This window comes from Cyprinus carpio, chromosome B21 (assembly GCF_018340385.1).
Source record: "Cyprinus carpio isolate SPL01 chromosome B21, ASM1834038v1, whole genome shotgun sequence".
NCBI classification, from domain to species: Eukaryota; Metazoa; Chordata; class Actinopteri; order Cypriniformes; family Cyprinidae; genus Cyprinus; species Cyprinus carpio.
The window spans coordinates 7,729,831-7,744,407 of NC_056617.1; the positions used below are offsets into that span (position 1 = coordinate 7,729,831).

Here is a 14,577-nt window from a genome sequence, read left to right on the forward strand (position 1 = left end):
TAGCACACTCTATGCTGCCCTCCAGTGGAGGAAGACTGAAGTTTTAGCTGATGTCAGTTTTAATTACACCTAAAAATGAGTACTGACCAAAGTCTGTGCAGAGTCAGAGTCTGAACACTCAGCTATTTATCTTGGAGCACAAATAGACTGCTGTGAATGTAATTATTAATCACCAGCTTAAACAGGGTGCAAATCACAGGTAAGCAAATGGCTTTCAGTGAGGCGTGACCCACCTTTCTCATGATTTTCCTGCCATAAAAGAGCACTTTATCTCTTTTTCTGAAACGATAGCGAGGAACACCAGCCTGTTGATCTTAAAAGACAATAAAAGAAATAAAAAAATAGAAGTACGCTTGATATACACATTCAAAAGTTTGGTGGTCAGTGAGATTTTTGTAAAGAATTTAACACTATTATTTAGCACAACTATTTTCAACATTGATAATAATATAATATAGAAATAAACAGCATTTTAGCATTTTAATCAGCATACTGACTTCTGAAAGATCATGTGATACTAAAGACTGGAGAAAATTCAACTTTACATCACAGGAATAAATTATATTTTAGAATATATTAAAATAGAAAGCTTTTAATATATATTACCACAATATTACTGTTTTACTGTATTTTCATTAAATAAAATGCAGACTTGGTGAGCATCTTTCAAAAAAAAAAAAATACTGACCCCAACATTTTTAACGGTATGACCATAACACACTTAATCAAGTATTAAGAAATGAACAGCAATGTAAAAACAACATGACGCTCAAACCAGTATGAAGTTCTCTGGACTTAAACTCTAATAACAGTGTGAAAGAATCTGTATTGGGCACAGAAGTGACACGTACTTGCCAGTTTATATCTGCGGTAGAGAAAAAGCACAGAGATTCCTATCAGACACATAGCCACCACGGCACCGATCAATACACCAGTGAGCTTGAACAGACAAAAGTCACAGAAATGTAAGATAAGGGAATTTATCTGATATTACACAGGAAAACTGATAAATATCTTCATCTACTACTGAACTTTTGATTTCACTTTCATCAAAATGTTTTCAGTAACAGAGCAAATAATACTGTCAAAAATGCTGCAAGAAATAATGATCTCATTAAAATGGGTGTATCGTTTAACCCAAACATGATTTAAACATCTGTAATTTGTTACATAATCTGTAAAGCTGATCTGAGCCAGCATGATTCAGTCCCCTTGCACTGGAAACTAATGTGCAGAGTAAAGGCCTGTCGTTCCAAACCCGTGAGACCTTTGTTCATCTTCGGAACACAAATTAATATATTTTTGATGAAGTCCGAAAGCTTTCAATGTGCAAAAAATCAAAAATAACGACTTTATTCAACAATTTCTTCTATTCCAGGTAGGGCTGCCCCCTAATAGTTGACTAATCATTAGTCGGTGAGAAGAGGCTTAGTTGACCAAAATTTTATTAGTCACAGAAAAAACTAATTCCACATGAAGTGCCCGGCGAAGTCATGCAGTACGTGATGGACAGATTGTTAACGGCTGGTCTATGTGTTAATACATCGGACAGGACATCCAAACGCTCACCTATTATTCACTGACCTCAAATATGGCTTTTCATCTGAAAGATGTATGTAGCCACAACTTTACATGGCCGCTCAATTTAATGTTAACCTAGAAAAATGTGCGCTATTGAAGAGTCTGTGTGGAGTGTGGAAACTGCAGGACAGATGGAGGCGCCACTTGCTCTTACAATACTCCATCATTTTTGGTCATACAGAAAAAAGTAAAACATTTTTCGAATCTATAAAGACTCTACGTTTATTTGTGTGCACTCACAATAACAATGAAACGTTGTGCTTTTGTAAAATAATGAAAGCAAACAGGATGCGCTTTCTGCTGTCTCGGTCTTTATGAACCTGAACACGTCACTTTGAAACTCTGTGTATACTTGCTTTCACAGACATGAAAAATATATATATAGTAAATTAAATATCTACTTCTAAATGAAACAATTCAAATAGATTACAAATATTCTCAGATTATGTAATCCATATTAAACATGTATAAAGGCGCATCACTACTACGGAGATGACAAGTCAGTGTCGCCAACTTCATCTCTTAAGTCGAAAAAAAGAAAGCAATTATCTAAACATTAATGCAGTCTACTTGTTTTTCCCTGACACATTCATAATTCTTTTATCTGTTGGTGCGCTGTGACAAGCTTGAGTGCTTATTAGGATATGTAGGTAATTAAATCTCATTATTATAATTTATATGGTTTATTAATAAATGTGTGACTATAGTGACTAATGCCTAAAATATACGACTACTAGTCGACCAGAAAAATCTTTAGTCGAGGGCAGCCCTACTTCCGAGTCATTAAGCCACCATTCACAAGAGTACCACAACGCATGCCATGTCAGTTCTATTTGCTGTCTATGGAGGGTCAGAAAGCTCACATATTTCATCAAAAATATCTTAATTTGTGTTCTGAAGATGAATGAAGGTCTTATGGTTTTGGAATGACATGAGTTTGAGACACAATTTTCATTATTGGGTGAACTGTCCCTTTAATTCAGAGAACACATTGGTGAGTTTCTGTACCATGGTGGTCTGCATCCTCTCCTCCACAAACTGCTGCAGACGGGAACGAATTTCACTCCCAATAGCCTGAGTAAATACACACCAATATACAAACAAACAGTCACTCACAAGTATGTCTATGTTTTGGTTTGAAAATAATAATAATATAAAAAACTCTGGATAAAACACCCTTTTATATTTATAATTTATTTACATTTGTTCCACAGAACAATACAAGCTCATGTGGGGTTCCTTTGAAATCTTTGTTTATTTTTTAATTTAGACTTAGAAGTTGAGCTCAGACGAGACTCAAAGAGGACGGTGCTTACTCAGCTACTTCCTGTCTTGCACAAAAACACAAATCTGCTATCTATCTGCTCAACCATTAATCCAACATTCCTCACCAAAACTGAAAACACTGATTACTTACTCATCCTCAAGTCAAACCAGTTTGTGGTCATTTTTCAAACACCATACTGTACATTTTTAATAAACTATGAGCGGACAAACATTTAACAAAGTATGTGAACTGATAATGATTGACTCAAATGCATAACAATCCAGCTGCAACAAAATATGACATACATTTGAGACAGCGAGATGCATGATACTTACAGGATACAGGCACTGATCTTCATTCCTGTTCTTACTATCTCCCATTTCTTAAAACACAAATCACTCAGTTTATGGAGAATGCATTTAGTTGTATTTTAAAACATGATTTTTTTAGTTTTTAAATGACAGATTGAGAGCAAGAAAACAGTCAAAAAGCCTGAACATTTCTGAGTAAAGTGTTGACAGATGAACTTCTGTTTCTGCAAGCATGCCAGTTAAATATGAAGCTGTGTTTCTGCTGTCATTGAAGCAGGGGTGACATGCATTTGTGTTATGGGCGTTACAGATATGAGATATTTAAATTTTAAACAACAACGTCAATTTATAGAAACAGTTGAATTATGTTTGGCTTAGACCCGTTGACCAAAAATATCAATAAAACCTACAGATCTTACAAAAACGCCTCTTTAGCGGGTGGTTTATACGTGGAAGAGTATTATGCTAATTAGCTAGCATACAGTAGTTTACTTACTAAAGACAGCGAAATTGAAGACCGGTCGTGAAATAATCCCGTTTGAAACTGTTCATTCATGCCACAACTGCTGGCTGGGTCACTCTCTTGTCATTTCCACACAAAATTCACTGCATTGTAAACTTTTACAGCTCCATTTTCGCCCCATATAATCAAATCTCTGCTGTTGGCGTTGCCTTGACAGTCCTGACAGTCCTTCACGTGGCAGTGATGTGCAGTTTCATTGGCTACGAGGATCATCAAGGGGCCAATCAGGATCGCTGTTGTTTGACAATTTTTTTTTAATTATTACATGCAAAACAACATAAGATATGAATATTAATTATAAGATAATATTAATAACTATGCAAAATATAACAAAAAAAGTGGAGTATAATAAAATAAAAAGTAAATGCCATTAACGTTAAATTTATTAATACGTTTTATATATATATATATATATATATATATATATATATATAAATAATATTGTTATGCATAAAACGCAAAAAAAAAAAAAAAAATTAATTGAGCCAGACCATTCATTCAAAACCATGCATGTGGACCTTTCATAATAATAATAAGTCTAATTATGTAACAGCCTACATGTTTTGTGCTGTTGACTGTGGGAAAAGTGTTGAGACAATTCAGTATACATTTGTGTTTCTCTAAGCTCTCTTAACTTGACCAAATGCAATAAAATATGGCATTTAACTTTCATAAGAATTTTATTTGTTTGCAAGCCGTTTTATACATTCTGGACTTTTCAAGAGTGTCATTTGACATCAATAACATCATTGTAACAGTTGTCTAGTCTAGTGCTTTGTCTTGAATTTCAGACCAGTTGCATGTCTCATTTCACTCAGCGGTTAAAACAACATTCACAGACGTTTCTGAATGAGTGGCTATCAAACAAAAGTAATCCATCAAAACCACAGACGAAAGTGACAGACATTTAAATACTAAAAATGGCAGGAACAAACAAGGCAGGCATCTGGTATTCACAACTGTGGTTTTTAAACAACCTCCACCCATAATATACTCAATTCCCATTAAGAAAACATTTATAATAAGGCTGTTTTGGGGTACACAGACAAAAAAAAAAAAAAAAAAAAAACTTTACAATAAATTCCACACAATCTTTGTCCTCCTCCTTCTTTAAGTCCATTTTTACTTGTTGAGATATTTGGCCACTGAATGGTAGGCAAGCAGAATCTCCTTGTCTTTGGGGCAGGTGAGGTGGAACACATCCTCCTTGTATGCTTTGTCCAAGTACTTTGTGAGGCCTTTTAGCTCTGCAGGGATCTCAAAACCACGGTACTTCTTGCACACCACCTATAAAGTCAACAAAATATTTAAATCTATAAGCAAGATGAAGTTTAATGACCATAGAGAAGACTTCCCCTCATTCCACTTATACTAAATAGCAACTGTATTATATCAGCAATACAATATACAATTTACTGAATTTGCCATCTAAATGGTGGAAAAAGGACCTTGACAATGTTCAGTTTTGGAAGCAGGTTGCAGTCAGCAAGAGAGAGCGCATTTCCATCCAAGTAATGTCTTGTGGATTGGGATGAATCTGGATTCTGGTCCAGTTCATGAGGAAGAGGAGTCAACAGGTATTGATCCAACTTCATCAAACTCTTTAGAAATTTCTTCTCCAGCACTGAAAGGTACACATTAACCATACCATTAACGAACTGATATTCAAATTCATCTATCTATCTATCTATCTATCTATCTATCTATCTATCTATCTATCTATCTATCTATCTATCTATCTATCTATCTATCTATCTATCTATCTATCTGAGTATATTATATACCAATTAGGGCAACAATTTTTCCCAAATGCTTTAGAATTGACAGCCTCTATACTTTAAACATAAAATGGCTTTGAGTCTTAAAGCAAATTTCTAAGGTTCACTGCCCTAATAACTAAGGGTGACCCTTACTGTCATTGAGCCCAGGATTGGGATTTTTGATGTATGCTGAGAATTTGTGAAAGATGTCATCTCCTGCTGTGTTAGACTCCTTATAGCGGCAGCATAACTTGGGATACCTGTAATGCAAAAATGGTGCAAAAAATGTTTACTGGGTGATGCTGACATAACTTCTCTATTTCTTTTCATGTCGTAATGGGTTGAATTTATAACATTTTGGCATTTGTTACAAACAGTGAGATATATTTTCTTTCTAGGAATTCTTATATTTTCAGGAACGAAATACTTGAAATCTTTGGTATGGCGCTAAATGAATGCATACTCACTGTGGGGGAGCAAGGGTCTCTTCCAGAAACTCTTCAATTTTGTTGGTGTCAGTACGGACCTCTCCATTATAGATGAGAAAAGGGGGCTGAGAACCAGGAGCCAAGTCCTTCAGTACCTCTGGAGCTCTAGAAATAAAGAAAAATAAATAGTCATGAGTTTAATCATTTCCAGGTATTAGACTAGTGTATGTGCTGCTAAGCCATAAACACTAGTGTATTTCTAGTGTATTTACCTTCTCTGCCAAAAAATCATAAACAATCCAAAAGGCATTAGGACACGCCTCCAAAAAACTGACCTATATGTAGTTTTATTTTTTTTACTTTTAAATATCAGTTTTAAAATGAATCTGACGGTAGACTGACTTCTAATAAGGAAATGGCTTCTGTCTCTTTCTCACACTACCTTCAAACATCTGTTCTGGGAGTATTTTCGTTTGTAAGGCTAGAAGGGATACAGCAAAAACCACTGGGCATGCGCACATCAATATAGCGTAATTTTTCTCACACTATACAACAATAATTACTATTTTTGCATTATTGTAAGGGGTAGGTTTAGGGTTGGGGTAGGTGTAGAAGTTAATTAAACACAATCTAATAGGTATAAAATGTAATTTACCGAAATTTAGTTTTTGGGTTCGAGACATTGTTTAGATCTCTTCTAAAACTCCAGAGGAGAGATTACTTAGTGGGTTTTTTTTCCAGAGAAAAATATCTCCTGTAGATCTCAATTTGCACTCATTTAATCTTGTTGTCTAGGTGAAACAACGAGATCTAAGGAGATTTCATTGTGATTTTTCTTTCCTAAGGGACAGAATCTGAGAAGAACTGTTATCCTGATGGCATCTCTCACCTCTTCATGTCCACTGTGGTGAGGGTGAAGTTGACCCCCTTCAGCCAGAGTATCATGAAGAGCCGCTGACAAAATGGGCAGTTACCAACACTTTCACCGTCGTCGCTTGCCTGAAGACAACATTCAGTTAGTAAACCTTTAAATGTCCTAAAATTGAAATGCTTTAATGTACAAGTAGAAGCATGGAACTACTTCCTGAAAAAAATATGACAACATTGACATCAGCATTAAGATTTTCATGTTTTTGCTACTTAAAGTAATTTTGCCTTTGTTCAGACATTTTACAGATCTTATCATTAGTTCTAAATTCAGAGAGACAGGTTCGAGGCCACCAATGTTGTTTTCAAGGGTTATGTCATAGGAATGATTGGATGTACAACCATTTTGAGCAAGGGTTAGATTGCAAGAGACAAACTTTTACGTGCTGTATCTTTAAGAAATCGAGTCAAGCCTAACAACAACAATTTGGCTATTTGATACTATTTGACTGTTTAAGCACTGACCTTGACAAATAGTTCAATCTTTGCTGCTTCAGCCATCTCTGGTCCTCCTCTACCTCCTTGTCTTTCTGCGGTGTCTCAGTTGCCCAGGATCTCGGTCGGTTTACATCAATCCACCTCAGAGCCTTCTTAGAATTCACTTCACCGCACGTGTTCACACTTGGATGTGTCTGTCTCCTGCTTTGACCTCTGAAGTATTAAGTTGTACTGATGATACTATAAGCAGCACCTTTCCTTCTTCCTCTCCTAACCGCAGTTTCTATCGTTTTCCTTTTAGAACCCAAACTCCCACCACACCCCATTGGTCTCGAGTGTTCGGAATACCAGCCCACTGGCCGAACCTGTCCAACCTGTATCTTCCCTCATTCTCTGCGGCTTTAGTCATAGAAGGTTTCTCTCTGTTCTGTCCTACTCCCATCATTCTCCACTGCTAGTACAGTCATTTTACCCAGGTTTACCCAAAAATAAACATTCTGTTATCATTTACACACCGTCATGTTGTTTCATGTTTTCTTCCGTAGATCACAGAAGGAGATGTTTGACAGTATGTTCACGCTGCACTTTTCCATACAATGAAAGACAAGAATTAACATTTTGCTGAACTTGCTGTAAAAAATAATGAGTAAATGATAAGAGATTTTAATAGTTGGACTATTAGCTTAAATGCACACTCTATGCTTTATTCCACGGATATGGTTATTTGGTTAACATTTTGTGCCAATTGAAACAATACTTTAAAGGGATACTCCACCCTAAAATGAAAATTTTGTCATTAATCACTTACCCCCATGTCGTTGCAAACCCGTAAAACCTTTGTTCGTCTTCACGACACAAAATAAGATATTTTGGATGAAAACCGGGAGACTTGTGACTGTCCCATAGACTGCCAAGTAAGTTACACTGTCAAGGTCCAGAAAAGTAATGACATCGTCAGAATACTCCATCTACCATCAGTGATTCAACCGTAACGTTATGAAGTGACGAGAATACTTTTTGTAAGCGAAGAAAACAAAAATAACGACTTTATCCAACAATTCCTTTGTCAACAGTCTCCTCTGTGTCTCTCCATATCACCGTATGCTGTGTATGCTCTTCTGTATCAGCCGCGCCACAAGGATTGAATCACTGATGGCAAATGGACTGTTCTGACGATGCTTTTCAGGACCTTGACACTGTTATTTACTTGGCAGTCTATGGGACAGTCACAGGCCTCCTGGTTTTCATCCAAAATATCTTAAATTGTGTTCCGAAGACGAACGAAGCTTTTACGGGTTTGGAACGACATGGGGGTAAGTGACTAATGACAAAATATTAATTTTGGGTTGGAGTATGCCTTTAATTCCTGTATTTTTGATCACTTTTGAAGAACCTTGACCTGCATTTTTGAAAAAAGGGTCTGGAGAGTGATTTACTACAGGTATGAGGTGTGACATATAAACTCTGGCATTTAGCCTTGTATGACAAATCAGTAATTTGAATACTTATCGTTTTAATTTGTATTATATGTTGCAACCACACCAACATTTTTTGTTTTCACAGAACCATGACAACTGTTTCAAAAATGCAAAATTGTTGCACTGATTGTTGGGAAAATCTAATTTAAATATGATAAATACCTAAAAGCCCTATTCTCTTGTTGTTAGCTGAAAGAGGCATCGAAGAAACCAAAATACTTGATTTAAACACCCATTTCAAACACAAGCTACTACATGTTAACACAGAGAACGAATGTACTGAATCACAGCACAGCCTTTGTTCAAATTAGTCTGAGTCATTTAACTATTAGTAATGAATTTAAACAACGTCAACTGAACCAGTTTTAATCTGGAAAAATATAATACCAACTCTTTTAAAAATTACCAGGGTAATTATAAATGCCAAAACACTATAATCATACCATCACAATAAAACTAAAATGGCAGCTTTGTATTAACCATCACTGTCATGAAAAAAAGAGATTAACAAAAAGACAAAATATTTTGAAATCTTCTTACAGTGTTTAATGAAGATCTTGAATTAAAGTTTTCCTCAGTCGATTTGGTGCATTTTTTTTTAAAACAGTCTTAAGATTCTCTAAATTGTTTATCTCTATAATTAATGTTTAATTATCACAACTGACTGCTGGAACATCATAACTCTACTGCATGTCTGCAAAATGAAGTAACTCACCCAAAACATTTAATTCATGCTTCAAAATTTAGTTACTGTGTCAGTGACTAGGCCAACGCCATCAACATAAAAAGTGTTTTTGTCATCGTGTGAACCACACTGGTCAAAACGTTTTGATCTTTTTTCACCATGGAATATAAGTTATATTTAAAATTTCATTTGTACTTTCATTGGGAAAAGTCACTACTGTGTAGTACACAAAATTGAAAAGTCAATATTGTAGTAAATAAATGAAAATGTTCACAAAAACTACCATTTTTATTTATACAGTGCATTTGTTTTGTACAAATGTGTTACATGTAAACTGAAAATTCCATTTTTTTATTAATCTTTTTTCTTACTCTATTGTATTACACATTCTTATCTTATTATTGTTTTTCTATTGCTATTAACTGTGAATTTTCAGTTTACATGTAACACATTTCTAGATAAATGTACTGTACAAATATAAATGTATTTATACAGTACTGCTGTAGTAAATGGTTGATCAAAAAGCCATGTGCGTTTAGTTGCTGTGCATATTTTAGACAATTGCTCTTACTCATTTGCACACACGTGCCAAAACACATGCAGTTTGATTAAATCAATAAGAAATTCAAATCTGATGTGAAAAAGAAACTGTTTAGGCATCTGATCTTATTGTTTTGAGAGAAAAAAAACCTCTTATTTAAGAATTAAGCAAAAGCAATTGAGAAAAACTGTTAGGCCTATATATTAGAATTTTACAGCAGCACTGCGATTTGAACTGTATATCTTGTCTTAAAATCATTGTTTTGTGAATGAATGAATATACACTTTAATCAGATGATGAGATTTCAAAGGTCATTTTCATGAAGAAAAAAGAAACACTGCCATCTAGTGTTAAGTTTGATAATTGTAACTCTGAGGCACTTAAGAATGGAGTACTTAACATTCTGAGGTCACCTCAATACAACAGCAAAAACAAAATGAAAACATGACTTTCTTTTCTTCTGTTGAGCAAAAATGAAAATATTTTGAAGAATATTTTAGCCCATGCAAAATCAGTTGGGTCAAAAACAACATTTTAGTTTCATTTGATGTACAACCACAAAAAAAAAAAATGTTTCAAAATATATTTTTTTCATGTTCTGTGGAAGAAATAAGGTCATACAGATTTGTAATGAGGATTACTAAATGACTGCAAGACAGCATTGTTGGTCAAACAACATTAGCTGATATTTATCATATATATATATATATATATATATATATATATATATATATATATATATATATATATATATATATATATATATATATATATTATATATATATGTTTCAAAGAAGCTTCGCATAAAATAGAAAAATTCTTCAATTGTTAAACAATCCTTACAATCTCATTCATATGTTTTCAAACAACCTGCTTTCATATGACCATGCCAACAGTTATATCACATTGTTTTTACCCAAATTTTGTACTTTTCAGGATATTTCTACATTTTTTTATTAAGGTTAATTAAACATTAAGGTTTGCAACAGTCACTTTTCACTTGTCTTTAAATACAAGCACAGGCAGCAGCAAGGAGAGGATGAACGTATGAGCATAAGACGAAGAGTTTCGCAAATACTCACTTCCTCCTCCTGTTGTATTTTAGTGCCATCAGCACACAGTTCAGAAACCACAACCACACGACACTGATACAAGCACTGATACATACAAAATCGAAAAAGCTAATGCCATGTTTCTCACTAGTTCTGCTTTTAGCCACAGTCTATAGTGCTTTAAATGACATTAAATGCCCTGTCAGGTAGTAAACATCAAGCAGACATTTCTTAGAAGGTATGCTACATTGAAATGCATTACATCATGTTCTACATTCTGGACCTGTTAATGAGGAAGTGTGGCATGTGTCAAGTTTGATGCTTTAATGATCAAGGGGTGATGCAAAATGGGAGGGGAAGACGTGAAAGGGTGGAAGAACATAAAGTGATCTTAACAGGAAGCCCTTGTTTCCTACAAGACTGAGACACAATTCTTTCCATCATTAAATGACAGGACAGGCCTCCACCTTTCCTCTACATCACATTTTTTATAAGAGGGACTCGACAGCTGTGGTCTTCCACACAAGACATGTTTCACAAAGACAGGTAAGAATTCTGCCGTATACCTCGATCTTTTTGTTGTATTTTTGGCATGATTACACAAAAGTAAATGTTTCATTTATCAATGCTATTTTAGAAATATCATATTCGCAGTTGCAGTCAGTCATTAATAATTTATTAATTTGTGTCTGATGAAAGCGGATGTTATATTAAGCTTCTAAAATTACTGTAGTCCTTATCTTGTGTGAATGTAGTTGTAGTAGTTATTGTTAATAACATAAGATAATAATAAGATAAAACAAATTAAAACAATATAAACTAAAGATCCAGAAGTAGATATAAAACTGAAATAAATAAAACTAAACAGAAATATTAAAAAACTTTTGTCAATAAAAATGAAAAAAAGCACAAACTACTTAAACTTAAATGAAAACTGAATATTAGAATAAAAGCTGATTCAAATATATAATAAATACTATAATAGTGTATAAATAAAACTACAATAAAAGTGACTTTTGTTCAATTTGTTTTTGTGTAGCAAAAGTTTGCACAGATGCCACATTAGGCATTTAGCAAAGAAAATAAGGAGAAACAAAATGTGTTATTTCCTGAAGTGCTAGTGTGGATTTTAACAGCATTACAATTTCTTGACTGAAAGATATACATAGAAAGCCAGATTCTGGTTGAGTGACGAGACACTCCCTCTACTGGTCACTCCACTTGTTATCTACAGGAAGGAAGAAAATGACAAAACCACAAGTTGTATGCTAAGATCTTGCATGACAAATAACAAAAATATAACAAAACAACAAACTAACGCCCAGTTCTGCTACTTCCACAGCATGCATATGGGCTCCAGCTTAAGATGTATTGCAAAGTGAGGAAAAGGCATCTGCAGCCCCCAAAGATTCTCTTTGTTTCATTCCTGACCATCAGCGTTATCTACAGCTGGTTGCTGGTGGTTGATAAACAACAACAACATCTCAATGGCAGCAATGCGTCACTCCCAAACAATATCACAATCCTGTTGTGGCACTGGCCATACGGTACCCGGTATAGCCTTGCGGGGGACGTGTGTCTGAGGGACTACGGCATCTCTGGATGTGTGCTAGGGGACAATCGCACTCTCTATAAGAGCGCCGATCTAGTGGTTTTTCATCACTTTGAGCTAAAGCTGCATAAACAGCACCTTCCCGTGACTCTCCATCGGCCCGCCAAACAGAGGTGGGTATGGCTTTCTTTAGAAGCTCCACAAAACAACGGAAACTTGTCGCCATACAACACCCTTTTCAACCTCACCATGTCATATCACCCTCAAGCTGACATCACTGTGCCCTATGGGAAGCTGTTGCTGAGAAGGAAACAAGATTTAGACTTTGTTATACCAAAAAACAAGAGATATGAAGCCTGTTGGGTTGTTAGCAACTACCAAAAAAAGCACAAAAGGAGCATGGTGTTCCAAGAGCTAAACCAGAACCTCAAAGTGCAACTGTATGGCCTTGCCGCTAAAAAACCTCTACCGAAGGAGGCACTGCTTCCAACGATTTCACGCTGTTATTTCTACCTGGCCTTTGAAAACACACAGTCTCCACACTACATCACTGAGAAGCTCTGGAGAAATGCTTTCCAGGCTGGGACCGTGCCTGTGGTGCTAGGACCACCACGCAGAGACTATGAAGCCGTGGCGCCTCCGAATTCCTTCATCCATGTGGATGATTTTAAATCTATTAAGGCCCTGGCTGAGTATTTGAGAGGCCTAACTAAAGATCCGGAGAAGTATAATGCATATTTTACCTGGAGACAAGACTATACGGTTACATTATATACAGACTGGAGAGAGAGACTGTGCAATATCTGTCCCATCTATGGACAATTTCCAACTCAAAAGGTTTATGAGGATTTGAGAGTTTGGACAAAATGGTAACTTAACAGGCAGCTGACATTTGTACCTGCAACGCTGCAAAAGATAATAATAATTCCTTACAATTATATAGTGCTTTTCCAGGCACTCAAAGCACTTTACATTGTGGGGGGGGGGTCTCCTCATCCACCACCAGTGTGCAGCATCCACCTGGATGATGCGACGGCAGCCATAGTGCGCCACAACGCCCACCACACACCAGCTTATTGGTGGAGAGGAGACCAGTGAAGCCAGTCAGAATATGGGGATTGTTAGAAGGCCATGATGGTCAGAGGCCAATGGGTACATTTCACCAGGACACCGGGGTTACACCCCTACTCTTTTTCAAAGGACATCCTGGGATTTTTAATGACCACAAAGAGTCAGGACCTCGGTTTAACATCTCATCCGAAGGATGGTGTGCTATACTGGGGTGCTAGGACCCACACAGACCACAGGGTGAGCACCCCCTGCTGGCCTCCCTAGCACCTCTTCCAGCAGCACCTGGTTTTCCCAGGTGGTCTCCAATCCAGGTACTGACCAGGCTCAACCCTGCTTAGCTTCAGTGGACAACCAGTCTTGGGCTACAGGGTGATATGGCTGCTGGCCATCAAGATGCGAGATGCATGCGAAAAGGTCAAAAACGTCCATGTTACAGTGCACATTTACATAGAACTAAAACTGAAAAACAGCATAATGGAAAGCAAAAAATCCACACAAAAAGTGCACAAAAATAAATAAATAAATAAAACAAGCAATGGGGTAGTGGGATAAAAAAATGTTTGAAAGCTGCATTTTTAAAATGTTATCTCATGCAAAATGCCATTTAGCATGCTTAAAGGAACATGCCACTATTTTTGAAAATAGGCTAATTTTCAAACTCCCCTAGAGTTAAACAGTTGAGTTTTACCGTTTTGGAATCCATTCAGCCGCTCTCCGGGTCTGGCGGTAGCACTTTTAGCTGCAACTTAGCATAGATCATTGAATCTGATTAGATTATTAGGATCTCGCTCAAAAATGACCAAAGAGTTTCGATATTTTTCCTATTTAAAACTTGACTCTTTTGTAGTTACATCGTGTACTAAGACTGACAGAAAATGAAAAGTTGGGATTTTCTAGGCAGATATGGCTAGGAACTATACTCTCATTCCAGCGTAATCATCAAGGAACTTTGCTGCGGTACCA

At 36.0% G+C, this 14,577-nt stretch overlaps 3 protein-coding genes across 3 annotated transcripts in view; 1 reads left to right on the forward strand and 2 right to left on the reverse strand.

Annotated features, from left to right (window-relative positions):
- The window catches only part of LOC109046266 (patatin-like phospholipase domain-containing protein 7), a 28,347-nt gene extending 24,483 nt beyond the window's left edge, over positions 1-3,864 (reverse strand). The window contains exons 1-5 of the mRNA XM_042747549.1: positions 3,656-3,864; positions 3,184-3,230; positions 2,590-2,655; positions 852-939; positions 234-313 (exon numbers count right to left, since the gene is read on the reverse strand). Of these exons, the coding sequence (XP_042603483.1) occupies positions 234-313; positions 852-939; positions 2,590-2,655; positions 3,184-3,228 (279 nt within the window). The 5' untranslated portion in view covers positions 3,229-3,230; positions 3,656-3,864. The remainder of the gene's footprint in view (positions 1-233; positions 314-851; positions 940-2,589; positions 2,656-3,183; positions 3,231-3,655) is intronic.
- Positions 3,865-4,343: 479 nt separating this feature from the next.
- LOC109046011 (chloride intracellular channel protein 4-like) lies at positions 4,344-7,563 on the reverse strand. Its single transcript, XM_042748232.1, has 6 exons — positions 7,263-7,563; positions 6,760-6,869; positions 5,910-6,035; positions 5,596-5,702; positions 5,131-5,306; positions 4,344-4,969 (listed from the first exon to the last, which is right to left on the reverse strand). Exons 1-6 carry the CDS (start codon positions 7,296-7,298, stop codon positions 4,805-4,807), a joined length of 720 nt encoding a protein of 239 aa, XP_042604166.1. The 5' UTR covers positions 7,299-7,563; the 3' UTR covers positions 4,344-4,804.
- Positions 7,564-11,398: 3,835 nt separating this feature from the next.
- Positions 11,399-14,054, forward strand: LOC109046009 (alpha-(1,3)-fucosyltransferase 7-like). Its single transcript, XM_019063816.2, has 2 exons — positions 11,399-11,537; positions 12,334-14,054. Exons 1-2 carry the CDS (start codon positions 11,439-11,441, stop codon positions 13,414-13,416), a joined length of 1,182 nt encoding a protein of 393 aa, XP_018919361.1. The 5' UTR covers positions 11,399-11,438; the 3' UTR covers positions 13,417-14,054.
- The last annotated feature ends 523 nt before the right edge of the window (positions 14,055-14,577 follow it).

Coding starts and splice junctions, on each gene's coding strand:
- LOC109046009 (XM_019063816.2), top strand. CDS start 11,439: ATGACAGGACAGGCCTCCACCTTTCCTCTACATCACATTTTTTATAAG. Junction 11,538..12,333: donor GACATGTTTCACAAAGACAG/GTAAGAATTCTG, acceptor CTACTTCCACAG/CATGCATATGGGCTCCAGCT.
- LOC109046011 (XM_042748232.1), bottom strand. CDS start 7,298: ATGGCTGAAGCAGCAAAGATTGAACTATTTGTCAAG. Junction 6,036..6,759: donor ACCACAGTGGACATGAAGAG/GTGAGAGATGCC, acceptor CTTTATTTCTAG/AGCTCCAGAGGTACTGAAGG. Junction 5,307..5,595: donor CAATCCTGGGCTCAATGACA/GTAAGGGTCACC, acceptor TGTACCTTTCAG/TGCTGGAGAAGAAATTTCTA.